The sequence below is a fragment of the Oryx dammah genome, unplaced genomic scaffold (assembly GCF_014754425.2).
Source record: "Oryx dammah isolate SB20612 unplaced genomic scaffold, SCBI_Odam_1.1 HiC_scaffold_17, whole genome shotgun sequence".
In the NCBI taxonomy this organism is placed as follows: Eukaryota; Metazoa; Chordata; class Mammalia; order Artiodactyla; family Bovidae; genus Oryx; species Oryx dammah.
This window is the reverse complement of record NW_024070201.1, coordinates 76738453-76756699: the sequence shown is the minus strand read 5'-3', so window position 1 is coordinate 76756699 and position 18247 is coordinate 76738453. Positions and strand designations below refer to the sequence as shown.

The window sequence follows — 18247 nt, the reverse complement described above, 5'->3', positions numbered from 1 at the left end:
GATTTTGGAGCCCCCCAAAATAAAATCTCTCACTGTTTCCATTGTTTCCCTATCTATTTGCCATGAAGTGATGGGACGAGATGCCATGATCTTAGTTTTCTGAATGTTCATTTTTAAGGTATGACTTAAATCAAATCCTCTGTGAATATGCAGTGGAGATAATTAATAGATTCAAGGCCTTAGCTCTAGTAAACAATGTGCCTGAAGAACTATGGGCAGAGGTCCATAATATTGTACATGGCAAATAGAAGGGGAAAGGTGGACCTAGAGACAGATATCTCCTTGGGCTCTAAGGTCACTGCGGATGGTGACTGCAGCCATGAAATCAGAAGATGATCACCTCTTGGCAGGAAAGCTATGAGAAACCTAGATAGTGTGTTGAAAAGCAGAGACATAACTCTGCCAACAAGGTCCATATGGTCAAGGCTATGGTCTTCCCAGTGGTCATGTATGGCTGTAAGAGCTGAATAGTAAAGAAGACAAAACACCAAAGAATTGATGCCTTAGAACTGTGGTGTTGGAGAAGACTCCTGAGAGTCCCTTGGACAGTAAGATCAAACCACGCAATCTTAAGGGAAATCAACTGAATACTCATTGTGAGGCCTGATGCTGAAGCTGAAGCTCCAGTATTTCGGTCATCTGATGCATACAAATGACTCAATGGAAAAGTCCCTGATGCTGGAAAAGAGTGAGGGCAGAAGGAGAAGAGGGCATCAGAAGATGAGAGACGGCTGGATGGCATCACTGATGCAATGGACATGATCTTGAGTAAACTTTGGGAGATGGTGAAGGACAGGGACGCCTGGCGTGCTGCAGTCCATGGGCTTGCAAAGAGTCAGTAACCATGGGTGACTGAACAACAACACACATCTTTATTATGTTTTTTGATGAATGATACACATTTAGTTTGATGTTATAGGCTTGTAATCTTTGAATAGTGAAAAAAAAAATGTAACCCTTGGAAAGGGAGTTAATATTATTAAGAAACTCCACCTTTTACGATTTTCATGATTATACTTGGACCCTTAATGAAGATGTGAAATATGTTACTTGATATCATATGATACAAAATGGTATATAAATATGATATAGATTTGATATAAATGGAATTTATTTCAAAATTTTAACACCAAATAATGACAGATTCCCACAGTGTTTTCCAGCTATGTCTGAATTAAAGGCATTATATCAATGTGTTTATAGTCCTTGTAGTTTATCTGCTTTAATATACTATGGGGGCTTCCTTGGTGGCTCAGAGGGTAAAGCGTCTGCCTGGAATGCGAGAGACGCGGGTTCAATTCCTGGGTCGGGAAGATCCCCTGGAGAAGGAAATGGCAACCCACTCCAGTTCTCTTCCCTGGAGAATCCCATGGAGGGAGGAGCCTGGTGGGCTACAGTCCATGGGGTCACAAAGAGTTGGAGATGACTGAGTGACAAACTACTAATATACTATGGGTTTCCCAGATTTATCCATATTATTGCAAGGATCAATGCCATTTGAAATTCATCATTTTTTATTTTTTGCTAAGGGTGAGGTCAAAATAAAATATTAAAGCATCCATTTCACTACATTGTGACTTCATCACACCATAATATGTAATTAGTCAGAGGACTCTCACTCCCTCCCACCTACAAATCTTTGAGGCTTTCAAATCATCTCTTAAATGACTAACTGCACATCTAATGGAGATTGGAATGAAAAAGAAAATCTGTACAAATACAGATTTACTCACAGGACAGTCCTTTCAAAATTATGAAGCGGGAATGTATATTTTGCTTAAAATTAAGGTTATTTTCCATTCTTTATTTATTTAATAGCTTTTTCCAAAACTCACTTTATTCTCTCTCAAAAATTACTTTGATGCTTAATGATATCATGACCACAAAATGACGAAATAACCATTTTTATGATGGGCATAAATGCATATTTTTGATCTCTCTTTGTAGATTACATTTACTGTTATGCATTTATTGTTGAAAGGTACAGTTGGTGGCACCAGCGGAGGGGGATGGGGGAGAAGGATTAGAAATGATTTAGCTTCTCTAACCTCTGCACTTAGTGTATGCAGTGAAGGTCCAATGCTCACCCTTGTGCGTTGTGTTTCGTACATATTTTCAGGTGATTTTTGGCCATTTGTATATCTCCCGTGAGAAATTTCTGGTCACATCCTTCGTCTGCTTTTAATTTGGGTGTTTTTTTCTATTGTTGAATTATAAAAGTGTTTTGTATATTTAATGTATTAGACACATCAGACATATGATTCCCAACTTTTTCCATTGTGAGGTTCACGTTTTTTAATACTTTGAGAATGTCCTTCGACAGACAAAACTTTGTTTTCATTTTCATTTAGATAAAGTCAAATTACTTATTTTTGTTTTTTCTTGTACTGTTTATGTGTCATGTCTAAGACACCTGTCAGGAGCTAAGTGACTTGGGAGAGAGAGAACTGAGCTGCCAATTAAATTAACAAACCATAAACATAAGATTTAAGATTTTAACCACTTATTACAATGATAATCTCATCATAGCTCATGGAGGTTAATCATTATTTTTATATTTATTTCCAGTTTATGTTTCCCGAAGGGCCTGGCTGGACAAACACAATCTGACGATGCTGAATGAATTCATCCTCGTAGGAATCACCGATCTCCCTACGGGGCGCCTTCCTTTGGACTCTTCCTCGCTGTTTACATGGCCTCGGTGGGGGGTAACCTGGGCTTGATCATTCTCACCAGGATAGACTCCAGGATACACACAACTGTGTACTTTTTCCTCAGACACCTGGCTTTTACTGATCTTGGTTACTCAACAGCTGTAGGACCCAAAATGCTAGTAAATTTTGCCATAGATCAACGTACAATCTCTTATCCTTGGTGTGCTACTCAACTCACTTTCTTCAGCAGGTTTATCACCAGTGAAATTTTCATTCTGTCTGCTATGGCCTATGACCGCTACGTGGCCATCTGTAACCCTCTGCTCTACACAAGCATCATGTCACAAAGGTTGCATCACACACTAGTGGCCATTCCCTATCTGTACAGCCTCTTTGTGTCTCCTCTGCCCATCATAAAAATGGTTATTTCGTTGTTTTGTGGTCATGATGTCATTAAGCATTTCCATTGTGATAGCCTGCCCTTGATATATTTGCTCTGTTCAGACACACGTGAAATTAAATGGATAATTCTGATTTTTTCAATTTTTAATTTGGTTTCATCTCTTCTGATAGTTCTCGTGTCCTATATCTTGATCCTTGTCGCCATCTTCAGGATGAACTCGGCAGAAAGCAGACACAAGGCTTTCTCCACCTGTGGATCTCATTTGACAGTGAATGTCTTATTCTATGGTACTCTCTTCTTTATGTACGTGCAGCTCAAATCCAGTGATTCCTTTGATACTGATAAAATGGCATCTTTATTCTATACTTTGGTAATACCCATGCTGAATCCAGTGATCTACAGTTTGAGGGACAAAGAGGTGAAAAATGCCCTGTCTAGAAACTGGAAAATATGTGCAAATATACTATTTAAAATTCACTCAAGGGTATGCTAACAATGGGCAATATATTAGTGAATGTATACTATTATTGGTGCTGTTTAAGCCTTGTAAATTTCCCTCTATCAGATGAACACGAATTGATGTACGAGAAGCATAGAAATAAAGAAAACTATTCATTACTCTGAAAGAAAACATATCATTAACAGATGACCTATCCCTGCTCAGATATTCACCCATGCCTAGTTTCAGGCCCTCATCTGCCATTCTCACGTGTTCTCATGGGTGACCTATTATGTGTCTCTTCTTTAAAACACTTATTTTTATAAACCAGATAATGTGTAGTACATTCACAGTTTTTCTTTAGTGCTAGCGGAGTAAAAGGTACAAAAAAGAATGGCTGATAAATACTACATAAATGGTTTGCTCAAGAAATTAAACATGCATTGGCTTTTTAACAATCCAGACTCATTCTTCATGAGGCTTAGAGAAAATACAGACAATTTGCAGAATGAAAAGTGAGCTGTATAGTATGATTGATGTTGTTGAGCAATGTTAAAATGAAAAAGAGGAAATAGCCAGGATAGAGCTTAAATTTTGGTTAAAGTTGTCAGGTGGCCTTGTGTAAGAATGATGCTTAAATAAACTCTTGAGAATTTGAGTGAACGGAATATATGTATATTTAGGGGAAGACTGCTCCCAGTCAAAAAATGAGCAGAAGATCTAAATAGACATTTCTCCAAAAAGATATATAAATGGCCAATAAGCATATAAAAAGATGCACAACTTTAATAATTATTAGAGAAATGCAAATCAAAACTACAGTAAGATATCACTTTCTACTGTTCAGAATGACTATCATTTAAAAAGTCTACAAATAGTATATGCCAGAGAGGGTATGAAGAAGGGGGAATCCTACACTGTTGGTGGAAATATAACTTGGTGCTGCCACTATGGGGTCGCAAGAGTCGGGCACGACTTAGCGACTGAATGGCCATCCCCACTATGGAAGACAGCATGGAGGTCCCTGTGCAGACTAAAGTTGCCACATGACCCAGCAATCCCACTTCTGAGCACATATATGGAGAAGAGCAATTCAAAAAGATACACGAACCTCAAGGTTCATAGAAGCACCATTAACAATAGCCAAGACATGGAAGACACCTGTCCACTGAGGGATGGACAGATAAAGATGTGTGTACGTCCATGATGAAATGCTCTTCAGCCATAAAAATAGAGTGAAGTAGTGCCACTTGTACCAATACTGACACATTTAGAGCCTGTCATACCAAGTGAAGTCAGAAAGAGGACAACAAATACCCCATGATATCGCTTACATGTGGAATCTAAAAGCAATGCTACAAACTGACTTAGCAACAGAATAGAAATAAACTCAGAGGCATGGAAAAAACTCATGGTTCCCAAAGTGGAAAGTGGGGGGAGGGATCGATTTGGAACTTGGAAATAGATGAAGACTAGAAGGCAATAGCACCCCACTCCAGTACTCTTGCCTGGAGAAGCCCATGGATGGAGGAGCCTGGTGGGCTGCAGTCCATGGGGTTGCATAGAGTCGGACATGACTGAAGTGACTTAGCAGCATATATATATATATATATCTCTGTTATGGTTTATTACAGGATATTAAATATAGCTCCCTGTCCTTTATGTATGTATATAAAATCTACATGACACATTGTTACTTTCAGTTTATTTAATTACTTACATAATGTCTAGAGACAGACACTTTTTCCTTTAAAGGACCTCAGTATTGGTTTTGAAGACTTTCCACTGATTAGATGAAGCCCACCTATATTTTGAGGAGCAACTGGCTGTACTGAAAGTCTATTCATTCAAAAGTTAACAAAAATTTTAAAAAGAATAATTTTCACAGTGACACTAGACTGATATTTAACTAAACAATTGGGCACCACAGCCTAGCCAAATGGATACAGAAATTTACCATCAAAGCAGGAAAAAAGAGAACATTAATAGAGGGTAAAAAATAGAAAACCAATATATGTAACTTATTTACAGGTACATACAAACTGCTCTGGATTATTAACAAATACACCTCATTATTTGCATTCTGTTATATTTTAACGCTTCAGGGACAGTCAAGAAATTGCTTGGCAACTCCTCAGGGAGAGTCAGAGAGGGAGAGAAAAATGCATAAATTGTTCTCACTATTTGTGTTGCAAAGCACATGAGAAAGTCAAACAGAGGTTTCATTACAGGTAAATAGCATATTTCATGTGGTGCCTTATTTTAACAATAGATGGATAGCTTTGGTGATGTTTGCAAGATAGCAGTTTTATTCCATGACAAACCACAGCAAAACATGAGGATATTCGGCTCTTTTCCATGTACAACTTTCTATTGATAATGTATGAGCAGAATAGAACTGTGTCCCTTTCCCTGCCTATAACTGTTCAAATATTTTCACAAATGCTAAGGGGCATCTTTGAAATACCACTGTCATATTATTTGCTCTTTGGAGGCCTGGTGGGCTGCAGTCCATGGGGTCACAAAGAGACTGACATGACTTAGGCACGGAACAATAGCAACAGATGTTTTCTATCAATGCTTAATTGTATGAATAAGAAAGGACAAAACTGTGGGACAAGAAAACCTGAAGATTCAGGAATTAAAAAAAATAAAAAAGTCAGAATTACAAAGCTGCTGGTGGTCAATTTCTGGTTGGGTGTTCTTCCAAGTCCTTTGTCAGTTAGTGACTCCGGGATCTTATTGCCTTCTCAAAATATTGTGTTTTGAATGAATAATTAAATCAATATATTCATGGGAATGTTTCTGATCTTTTGATGAGCAAAAGCAGGGCTTTCCATCTTGCATTGTGATGTGAAAAGAAATTTTTGGAGGCTAGGAATTTTGAGTACCCAGTGTTACAGTGAATCTGCAATCCAGCAAGTTCAGTTTCCAGTGGAACTGGACAAAAAACACATAATGTATTAGAGTATACTTCTAAAAATAATAATCAGGAGATCAGCACAGGTGGTAAACTATGGAAAAGTAATTTCACACATTTCATACAATTCTAAAGCTGGTGAAACAAACAAACAAAAAATTCTCTTCAATGCCCCCCCCCCCTTACCTTACAGGAAAATCAGCATTTACCAGTGTAGTTTCTTTTTTTCTTTTTTTGCTGTAGCCTTTCATAACCAAACTAAACAAAGATTTATGTCACTTCATGGTTTCCTATTTGTAGTGCCATATTTCTGATATAAGAAATCATGTATATGGGGATAAGTTAAGACATCAGAGGTTCAAAACCTTATAAGCAACATATTTGATGAGATAAATGTGGATTTCCAATCAACACATACATAATCTAATTTTATGAATGTTATATTTTTATTTACTTTTCTAGAGTTCACAGAGAATCCTGATACTTGTTTTTCTTGTAATAGTATCAATTCTAATTCTTATTCATTTTATTTTTAGTAAAGCATTAGTACATTAAAAAAATGACTTTTTTTTTTTCCCCTCACTATTGCTTTTCTTTTAGTTGTTTACACTCCATCATGTCTGACTCATTGTAACCCCATGGACTGCAGCATGCCAGGTCTCCCTGTCCTTCGCCATCTACCATCTACTGGAGACTGCTCAAACTTATGTCCATTGAGTCGGTGATGCCATCCAACCATCTCATCTTCTGTCGTCCCCTTCTCCTCTCACCTTCAATCTTTCCCACATCAGGGTCTTTTCTAATGAGTCAGCTCTTCACATGAGGTGGCCAGAGTATTGGAGCTTCAGCTTCAGCATCAGTCCTTCCAATGAATATTCAGGATTTATATCCTTTAAGACTGACTGGCTGGGTCTCCTTGCCATCCAAGGGACTCTCAAGAGTCTTCTCCAACACCACAGTTCAAAAGCGTCAATGCTTCAGTGCTCAGCCTTTCTTATGGTCCAACTCTCACATATGTGCATCACCACTGGAAAACCATAGCTTTAACTATAAAGTCCTTTGTTGGCAAAGGACACCTTGTTCCATGTCTGGTTCCAACGGTTGCTTCCTGACCTGCATACGGGTTTCTCAGGAGGCAGGTCAGCTGGTCTAGTATTACCGTCTCTTTAAGAATTTTCCAGTTTGTTGTGATCTACAACCAAAGGCTTTGGCACAGTCAATGAAGCAGAAGTAGATGTTCTTCTGGAACTCTCTTGCTTTTTCTATGATCCAGTGGATGTTGGCAATTTGATCTCTGGTTCCTCTGCCTTTTCTAAATTCAGTTTGAACATCTAGAAGTTCTCGGTTCATGTAATGTTGAATCCTAGCTTGGAGAATTTTGAGCATTTCTTTGCTTGCATGTGAGATGAGTGCAATTGTGTGGTAGTTTGAACATTCTTTGGCACTGCCTTTCTTTGGTATTGGAATCAAAACTGACCTTTTCCAGTCCTGCGGCCGCTGCTGAGTTTTGCAAATTTGCTGGCATTTTGAGAGATCACACCATTTTGGTTATCTGGGTCATTGAGTTTTTTTTTTTTTTCCTTGTTCTTCTGTGTATTCTTGCTAGCTCTTCTTAATATTTTCTGCTTCTGTTTGGTCCATAACATTTCTGTCCTTTATTGTGCCCATATTTGAATGAAATACTCCCTTTAGTATCTGTAATTTTCTTGAAGAGATCTCTAGTCTTTCCCATTCTATTCTTTTCCTCTATTTCTTTGCATTGATCACTTAGGAAGTCTCTCTTATCTGTCCTTACTATTCTCTGGAACTCTGCATTCACATGCTATGTCTTTCCTTTTCTCCTCTGTCTTTAGCTTCTAGTCTATTCTCAGCTATTTGTAAGGCCTCTTCAGACAACCATTTTGCCTTTTTGCATTTCTTTTTCTTGGCTATGGTTTTGATCACCACATACTGTACAGTGTTGCAAACCTCAGTCAATTATTTTATGTTAAAAAAATCTACATCCTACTCTGGTATCATTCTGTTTTCTTAGTAATATTCATGATAAGAATGATTTTTTAAGGAATATTCATATATATCTTTAATTCACTGTACTCATACCTCTGCTTTTAATGTTGTATGGATGCTATTTGCAGCCTTAATGTGAAAGAAGATGAAATAACATTCTGGAAATATATGATACATATAAATATATATACATAGATACAGATGTATGCTTGTATATCCTTTCTTAACTTTTTTTCAGTATGATATTGTGTAATATATAATAACTTAAAAACTTTTCTTTTTCTATAGAGAACCCTTTTATCCAAAGGAAGTATTTATGAAACTTCATTATCTAAAACCAATTATAGTTACATCACAGTCTCTCGAGTTGCTCAGTTTCCTCATTGTGACCTTGGTTTCTCCTTGGCTAAATATACTGTCCATGTTACAAATAATTCAGTATATATCAGTTTTAATGAAGATGCAGTTGGGGAGGAAGAAAAATGTTACATTTTAAGTAAATATATATTACATATTTTAAGTTATATAGCAGATTAAAATACCTTGAGCAAGAGCTCACTGATGGTCCTAGTTGCAGTCATGGGGAGGGGTCACGAGTAGAGTGGGGGCACTGAGGGCTGTTTCCTGGCTAACACAGCCCTCAGTCTATTCACCATCATACACCCAAGAAAGGAGTCACACAAAAATAATTTATACGTGCATGTGTAAGGAGAATCAAATTCAGGTAAGTGTGCTTTTCCCACTAAGAAATTAAAAGCAAATGCACACAAAAACTCTATGTATTAGACATTTGAAGGGTATTTTCAGATAACATAAATGCAATTAAGTGTTTAAATCTCACATATCTTCCCAACAACCCAGCAAGAAAGAGATTGAAATAACCTACCATATTTACCAGGGTACTCATTTGCATATACAAAAAGTATAGCTGTAACAGAGATTATATCAACCCATGTATGTTATATGGAATGTTTCCTTGTATAAAAAAGAATAATAAAAAAACAGTGTAGTATGATATGTTAGAACTCCCTTATTTTTAAACCTCTGTTCAATATTGGTCAAATGTATTAATTTTATCATCTTGCACCCCCTGTAGACATAAGGGCTTTCAGATAAACTTATTTTAACATAAAGGCTTCTAAATCTTTCCACACATAATTGCAATTTGGGTTTCATTTTTTATGAGGTAAAGTTTAGCATGTGTAGTATGTAATTTTGTAAATATAATGGTGTGATGGTCATTATAGAAAAAGATGACAGAAAAGTTTACTTTCACCTATAAAACAGCACCTAAAACTTATAAAGTTTTATAGACATGTTTCCCTCATCTATATTTATATCAATCCATATCTATATCCCCACATCTACTAACTCTGGTCAGTCTTGGCCCTTTGGTATTTGGGGCTGAATAACTCCTTGTTGCTACGTCAAACACTTTGTGACCCCACAGATTGTATCCATTGAATTTTCTTGGCAAGAATACTGGAGTGGGTTGCCATTTCCTCCTCGAGGGTATCTTCCAACCCAGGGATTGAATGCATGTCTTCTGAGTCTCCTGCATTGCAAGCAGATTCTTTACTCACTAAGCCATTGGAGAAGCCCCCTTGTTGTTTTGGGGGCAGCCCTAATATATTAGGATAAATACTGGTCTCACTGGTTTCTAACTTCCTCCAATGCTGACAACCAAAATGCTTCAAAATATTGTTACATGTTCTTTGGGGGGTTAATCTTCACCAGTGAAAAACTACAGGTCTCTCTCTTTCTCCAAATGTATATTTACCTCTCTTTTTTATTTCTATTTAATTTGTGCATTTTATTTAGAGGATGCAGAATTTTTCTTTGTGTTTAAAATATAATTTAAATTTATTTTATTTATGTCATGTATGTAAACTAAAAGAAATCACTAAATTTCATTAATGACATCATTGACTATATGATGTCTGTATTAAAATAGGTTTTCTGATAAAATGGAAGAACACAACAGAACAGTGCTGAGGGAATTCATCCTCATGGGAATCACAGACCTCCCTGAGCTGCAGGCTCCATTGTTTGGGCTCTTCCTCATCATCTACGTGACCTCAGTGGTGGGCAACGTGGGCATGGTCATCCTCACTAAGGTGGACTCCAGGCTGCAGACACCCATGTACTTCTTTCTCAGGCACCTGGCTCTTACTGATCTGGGTTATTCAACAGCTGTAGGACCCAAAATGTTGGTAAATTTTGCTGTGGATCAGAATAAAATTTCCTATCATTTGTGTGCCACACAGCTGGCTTTCTTCATCGTGTTCATTATTAGTGAGCTTTTTATTCTGGCCACAATGTCCTATGACCGCTACGTGGCCATCTGTCAGCCCCTGCTTTACACGGTCATCATGTCACAAAGGGTGTGTCAGATACTGGTGGCAATCCCTTACCTCTATAGCACATTTGTTTCTCTTCTAGTTACTGTAAACATTTTTAATTCATCCTTCTGTGGCTATAATGTCATCAGTCATTTCTACTGTGATAGTCTCCCCATATTATCACTGCTTTGTTCAAACACACACGAAATTGAATTAATTATCCTGGTCTTCTCAGGATTTAATTTGATTTTCTCTCTTCTAATAGTGCTTGTGTCTTACCTACTCATCCTCGCAGCTATTCTCAGGATGAACTCTACTGAAGGTAGGCGGAAGGCTTTCTCCACCTGTGGGTCCCATCTGACAGTGGTCACCATATTCTATGGGACTTTGATATTCATGTATGTGCAACCAGAGTCCAGCCATTCCTTTGACACTGATAAAGTGGCATCTATATTTTATACCCTTGTTATTCCCATGTTGAATCCCTTGATCTATAGCTTAAGAAACAAGGATGTAAAATGCACACTACAAAGGACATGGAAAAAACTTTCTAATATCTTTCCTTAAAGGTCACGGTCAATGTCATTCCTACAAATTAGTGTAGGTACTTTCCACCTTGCTGTGGGTACTTTCAGAGGGAAAAGTAAATACATATAAGATCATCATGAATTTGGAGTATTCTATTTGATAGTCACACTTCTAAGTGATATAAATACATTGGCAAAAAGGAAAAGGCTAAAACCTTTGCCATCTCTGAGAAGTGATGAAATATAAGTATATAAGTATATTTTAGAGGACAGTAGAATAGACCATCAGAGCAATCAGGACTGTGTGTATGCTGTGTGAGGGTAAGGAAGAATAGTAGGTACAGAAGGGAAATTTAAATGACTTAATTGCCACGATTTGATCATAATATGTTTCTGTGTGAGCTCTGGAATTTTTTCCCCTACTTATATGTGTTAGTTTCTTGCATTTGTACTTTTGTATCTGTCTTCAAATTTGGGGAATTCTTGCTCATTATTTCTTTAAATAAACTCTTTTAGTGGTGTTGTCTAAGTCCTCTAGTCTCTGTTCACTTATTATTATTACTATTATTATTATTATTTACTTCTCATACTCAATACTTTAAAATGACTTGAGTTTAATTCCCTGATTATTAACTTCTGATTGTTCTAATTTGTTGGTGAAACCAGGTAGTAAAATTTTAATTCAAGTGTTATGTTTTCAGCTTTTGAGTTTTTGATTTGGTTATCTTTAAATTACTTTCTACCTCTGTTTATGTCCTCAGTTTGTTTATATATGGGAGAGTATGTTTGTTTGAATTGATCTATTTTCCTTGCGATATTTCTGTGTGTTTCTTTGTGATGCCCTGTGATATTTTGTTAAAAATTTGGCATTTGAAAAAAGCAAGCACTTCTCCCATGATCTGCGGTATGGACTCTCAAATCAGCCTGGCATAAAAACTCAGAAGTCCTGTCTCTATCTCTGCCTATACAGGAACACTCACAGAGGCAGATATGTGGTGTGTGTATCATGTATAATTTGTTCATGACATATTAACATGTCAAACTCAAGGTTTTTTATTGGCCTACATTTTGTAGTAGTGTTCATGATAGCTGAGGATGAAAAAAAAAAACATATGCATTAATAAGGAAAAGATCCACAACTTTATGTATTTTTTACTGTAATGAATAAAGAAGAAAAAAAAGTCACATCATGGTATATGACAAATAATCAGCAAGTTATATTCAACCATGCAATTTACTGCTCAATAATATGTAGACACAGTAAAACATATGTGCACAAAATATGGCAATACTGCAAAATATATTGATCATGCAAGCCTTACATGAAGCACAGTAGAATCTGTGAATTGAGACAGAAAAATGAGAATGGGTATTGCATGTGGTAGTGAAAATGTTGAGTTCAACAAAGCAAATGAAAGAGAATTCTGTAATAAAATGATGCTGCTGCTGTATGGTATGAGAATACAGAATAGAAGTAGCTAATTCCTCCCCCTAGAGTTTTAAAAAGAAAAAAGAAAAAGGAAACATGATCTTATCTAGAAACATCATACTATTATGTTTAGTGCATTTAAACATTTTAAATAAGACAATGACTTAATACATGTCCATTATGCCATCCACTTAAGCAGATCACTGTAGAGCTACAGGAACAGCGAAGAGCTTGTACTATGGATAAAATATATCTTACTCCAAATCCTTATGAAGTTGTATTAGGGTGAACCATAGGAACAGAATTAATACGAACCTAGGTATGGGCTGCTGTCTATGGAGTCGCAACAGAGTTGGACATGATGGAAGTGACTTAGCAGCAGCAGCAGCAGCATCAACTACGAGAAAAAGGAAAATGAAACGCACACAAATAAATCTGACTAGTCTATTGGGAAACACAAATTGCTCAAGACTACTAATAGCCACATCTCCTCCCTTGTTTCTGTTAAAATTTCAAATGCTTCAGGGACGATCAAGAAATTTCTTGGCCTCTCCTTAGGGAGAGTCTCAAAGGGTGGAGAAGAATCCATAAATGGTTCACAGTATGTATTTTATGAAGCACATGAGAAAGCCAAGACAGAGTTTTCATTACAGGTAAACAGTATATTTTGTGTGGTGCCATATTTTAGCAATATCTAGATTGTCTGTTGATTTGCAATATAGCATTGATTCTACACCCCTTGTAGGCATCAAGTTGGGTCATGGTGGGGGCACTGAGGACTCTACCTGGAAACACAATATCTATTCATCATCATGCTCCCGAAAAAAAGTTTAGTCACAAACGATTTGTATGTACATGTGTAAAAGCAATCTGTTTTAGGTAACTTGCTGTCTCTCTTAAGAAATGAAAAATAAATAACAGGAAAGTCCTATTTGCTGACATATGAAGATGTTTCCAGGTTCCTTGAATATACTGAAAGATTTCATTCTTAATTATCTTCCCAACAACCTTGCAAGAAATAGTTGATTTTGCTGATGGATATAAAGACATTAGGGGCTTCCCCTATGGCTCAGTGGTAAAAAGTCCACCTGCACTGCAGGAGACAAGGGGTCAGTCCCCTGGAGGAGGGCATGGAAACCCACTCCAGGATTCTTGCTTAAATAACCCTGTGGACAGAGAAGGCAGGTGGGCTAAGGTGCATGGGGTTGGGAAGAGTCAGATACAACTCAAGTGACTGAGCAGGCATGCATGCATAAAGAGATTAATATAGCTTATATTTGCCAAAGTACTACTTTGTATGTACCAAAAATGTACATATAACAGATTACACCGCCTATGCACACGTCTCAAAATGTTTTCTGATACGAAAGCCAATTATGTTTAACATGATCTGATAGAATTTCTTTAACTTCAGATCTCTTTCCAATATTAGGCAAGTGTGTTCATCATTTCATCCTGTGCATTCAGTAGACATAAAGTCTTTCACATAAATATGTTTTAAAGTGAGGGCTTCTAAACATTCCCACCCATAATGAAGCTAAAGTGTATATCATTTCTTTTCCTTTCTGTTTTTTATTTGCCTTTGCACGGATCTATGTGTGTGTGTGTGCTAAGTCACTTCAGCTGTGTCTGACTCTTGGCTACCCTATGGACTATATGCACACACATATCAGGGTTCGCCAATCTTAGTTCTCTTACATTTTGGGTTGTATAATCCTTATTTACTGGGTCTACCCTAATCTAGTAGGATGTTCAGAAGCCTCACTAAATCTCAACTATTAGAAGCCAGTAGTATAAGTCCTGCAGTGATGAAAACCAAGATTGTTCAAAGCATTATCTAATGTTCTTTGGGGGGCAAATTTTCTCCCTTGGGAAGCTACACATCTTTCCCTATCTCCACATGTATTTCTATCTTCATTTCTGTTAATATTTCTATACATCTATGCTTTATTTCCAGGCAGAGGGCACAGAGGATTAATAAAGTTTAAAATGTAAATGTAGATATATATAATACCAAAAATTTACCTAAATGTACTACATGACTATGCTGATATCTCTGTCAAGAACAGATTTCCCGATAAGCCCAGATGGGAAAACACAACAGAGCGGTGCTGAGCGAATTCATCCTCATGGGAATCACAGACCGCCCTGAGCTGCAGGCTCCACCGTTTGGGCTCTTCCTCATCATCTCCGTGACCTCAGTGGTGGGCAACTTGGGCATGGTCATCCTCACTGAGAGGGACTCCAGGCTGCAGACACCCATGTACTTCTTTCTCAGGCACCTGGCTCTTACTGATGTTGGTTATTCAACAACCATAGGACCCAAAATGTTAACAAATTTTGCTGCGGATCAAAATAAAATCTCCTATTATTTTTGTACAGTACTGCTAGCTTTCTTTCTTCTGTTCATTATGCGTGAACTTACTATTCTGGAAGCAATGCCCTATGACCGCTATGTGGCCGTCTGTCACCTTCTGCTCTACCCAGTCGTCATGTCAAAAATGGTGTGCTGGGTGCTGGTAGCAACTCCTTATGTCTACTGCACATTTGTGTCTCTTCTAGTCACTGTAAAGATTTTTAATTTATCCTCTGTGGCTACCGCGTCATCAAACATTTCTACTGGGACTCTCTCCCCTTGATACCTTTGATCTGTTCAAATACACATGAAATTCAATTGATTATTCTTATCTTAGCAAGTTTTAATTTGATCGTCTCCTTTCTGGTAGTCCTTGTGCCTTACCTTCTGATTCTTGGATCCATTCTCAGGATGAGCTCTGCTGAAGGCAGGCACAAGGCTTTTGCTAGCTGTGGGTCCTGCCTGACAGTGGTCACTGTGCTCTATGGGACTTTACTATGTATGTATGTGCAACCAGAGTCCAGACACTCCTTTGACACTGATGAAGTGGCATCTATGTTTTACACCCTTGTTATTCTGACGTTAAATCCCTTGATCTACGGTTTGAGGAACAAAGATGTAAAATATGCTCTACAAAGGATTTGGGTGAAATTATGAAATATTTTTTTTCTTAAAGATCACTATCAATGTGATTCCTGTAAATTAGTTTCAGGACTTTATACTTTGCTGTCTGTGCTTTCAGAAGAAAAAGCAAATATAAATGAGTTCACATATTTTAGAGAATGGCTTTTGTGTGTCAGTCACACTTCTAAGGGCTATAAATCCATTCCTGTAAGAAAAACAGAAGAAAAAAAAAAACCTTGCCATTTCTGAGAAAAAGAAATGAAACATAAGCAAAGTAGTTAAATCAATTTTTAGGATGTAGTAGAGTGAATTAGGAGCTGTAGACCATGGAATAGTCAAGGAGAGTGGGCATGTTATGGGGGAGAGAGAGAATGGTAGGTACAAAAGGGGAATTTAAATGATTCAATGTATTCTCAAACTTTAGAATAAACATTGAAGTTATCTTTGTGTGCTTGTGTACTTGTGTGGGTTTTTGTTTATTAATATTTATTTTGATTTATCGTTCATACTCTTTCATGGTTCATGTTAAGAGCAAACTTATTTGTGGTTTCAAGCAAGCTCCTTGGAGTGGGATGACTTAAACTCAACAGTCATATGAATTTGCTCAAACACCCTCCTTCCACGTGGGGAACTTAGGGTCCTGTTTTTTCTCCTCAGTTTTATTGTTACCACATATGAGTCCTACAGAACCTATTCACTCAACATCATGGCATTTAAGCAACTCAGATCAGCACAGCATCAGTTTTTGTCTTATTTAGACTTTTTGTCTATACTTGTGAATATATCAATTAAGACAAATTTCTTAGAGACAAATTATTTTAAATAGTTCTTATCTAACAGTTAGAACTGGACATGGAACAACAGACTGGTTCCAAATAGGAAAAGGAGTACGTCAAGGATGTATATTGTCACCCTGCTTATTTAACTTATATGCAGAGTACATCATGAGAAATGCTGGGCTGGAAGAAACACAAGCTGGAATCAAGATTGCCGGGAGAAATATCAGTAACCTCAGATATGCAGATGACACCACCCTTATGGCCGAAAGTGAAGAGGAACTAAAAAGCCTGTTGATGAAAGTGAAATAAGAGAGTGAAAAAGTTGGCTTAAAGCTCAGCATTCAGAAAATGAAGATCATGGCATCTGGTCCCATCACTCCATGGGAAATAGATGGAGAAACAGTGGAAACACTGTCAGACTTTATTTTTTTGGACTCCAAAATCACTGCAGATGGTGATTGCAGCCATGAAATTAAAACACGTTTACTCCTTGGAAGAAAAGTTATGAGCAACCTAGATAGCATATTCAAAAGCAGAGACATTACTTTGCCAACTAAGGTCCGTCTAGTCAAGGCTATGGTTTTTCCTGTGGTCATGTATGGATATGAGAGTTGGACTGTGAAGAAGGCTGAGTGCTGAAGAATTGATGCCTTTGAACTGTGGTGTTGGAGAAGACTCTCGAAAGTCCCTTGGACTGCAAGGAGATCCAACCAGTCCATTCTGAAGGAGATCAGCCCTGGGATTTCTTTGGAAGGAATGATGCTAAAGCTGAAACTCCAGTACTTTGGCCACCTCATGCGAAGAGTTGACTCATTGGAAAAGACTTTGATGCTGGGAGGGATTGGGGGCAGGAGGAGAAGGGGATGACCGAGGATGAGATGATTGGATGGCATCACTGACTCGATGGACGTTGAGTCTGAGTGAACTCCGGGAGTTGGTGATGGACAGGGAGGCCTGGCGTGCTGCGATTCATGGGGTTGCAAAGAGTTGGACACGACTGATCGACTGAACTGAACTGAAGAGTCATTTTGCAAATTGACCATATGAGGGTCATATGCAAACTATATTTGGATAAGAGGTCCACTGTATGATAAATTATATTTGTTGCTTCTCTTTCATGTTGCTTTTTTTCCCTAATTTGATTGATTGAGTGTGCATTATAGGTTGATAAGGATCCATTATCTCACTGTGTTGATTTGATAGTTCCTCTTCTAAGAAATAATGTGTCTGTCCCATGAGTTGGTCTATGCTGTATTTCAAGTGAAAGTACGGCGTGACATGTAACAATTGATGTAAACATTATGATGTCTGCACTAATTTACTCCAAACTGCCATTCAGGTTCAGTTCAGTTGCTCAGTCATGTCAAACTCTTTGTGACCCCATGAACTGCAGCACAGCAGGCTTCCCTGTCCATCACTAACTCCCAGAGTTCACTCAAACTCATGTCCATGGAGTCAGTGATGCCATCTAACCATCTCATCCTCTGTCATCCCCTTCTCCTCCTGCCTTCAATCTTTCCCAGCATCAGGGTCTTTTCCAATGAGTTGGCTCTTCACATCAGGTTGCCGAAGTATTGGAGTTTTAGCTTCAGCATCAGTCCTTCCATTGAATATTCAGGACTGATTTTCTTTAGGATGGGCTGGTTGGATCTTCTTGCAGTCCAAGGGACTCTCAAGAGTCTTCTTCAACACCACAGTTCAAAAGCATCAAATATTTGGTACTCAACTCTCTTTATAGTCCAACTCTCACATCCATACATGACTATG

General features: G+C 37.7%; 3 protein-coding genes across 3 annotated transcripts; all 3 read left to right on the top strand.

Annotated features, from left to right (window-relative positions):
• The first annotated feature begins 446 nt into the window (after nt 1-446).
• Nucleotides 447-3550, top strand: LOC120875995 (olfactory receptor 8K3-like). Its single transcript, XM_040257724.1, is given in 3 exon segments — nt 447-456; nt 2569-2652; nt 2655-3550. Coding segments are annotated over 3 exon segments (990 nt in total).
• Nucleotides 3551-10384: 6834 nt separating this feature from the next.
• Nucleotides 10385-11332, top strand: LOC120877041 (olfactory receptor 8K3-like). Its single transcript, XM_040259342.1, has one exon. It carries the CDS (start codon nt 10391-10393, stop codon nt 11330-11332), a length of 942 nt encoding a protein of 313 aa, XP_040115276.1. The 5' UTR covers nt 10385-10390.
• Nucleotides 11333-14808: 3476 nt separating this feature from the next.
• LOC120877040 (olfactory receptor 8K3-like) lies at nt 14809-15734 on the top strand. Its single transcript, XM_040259341.1, is given in 2 exon segments — nt 14809-15307; nt 15310-15734. Coding segments are annotated over 2 exon segments (924 nt in total).
• Nucleotides 15735-18247: the final 2513 nt, after the last annotated feature.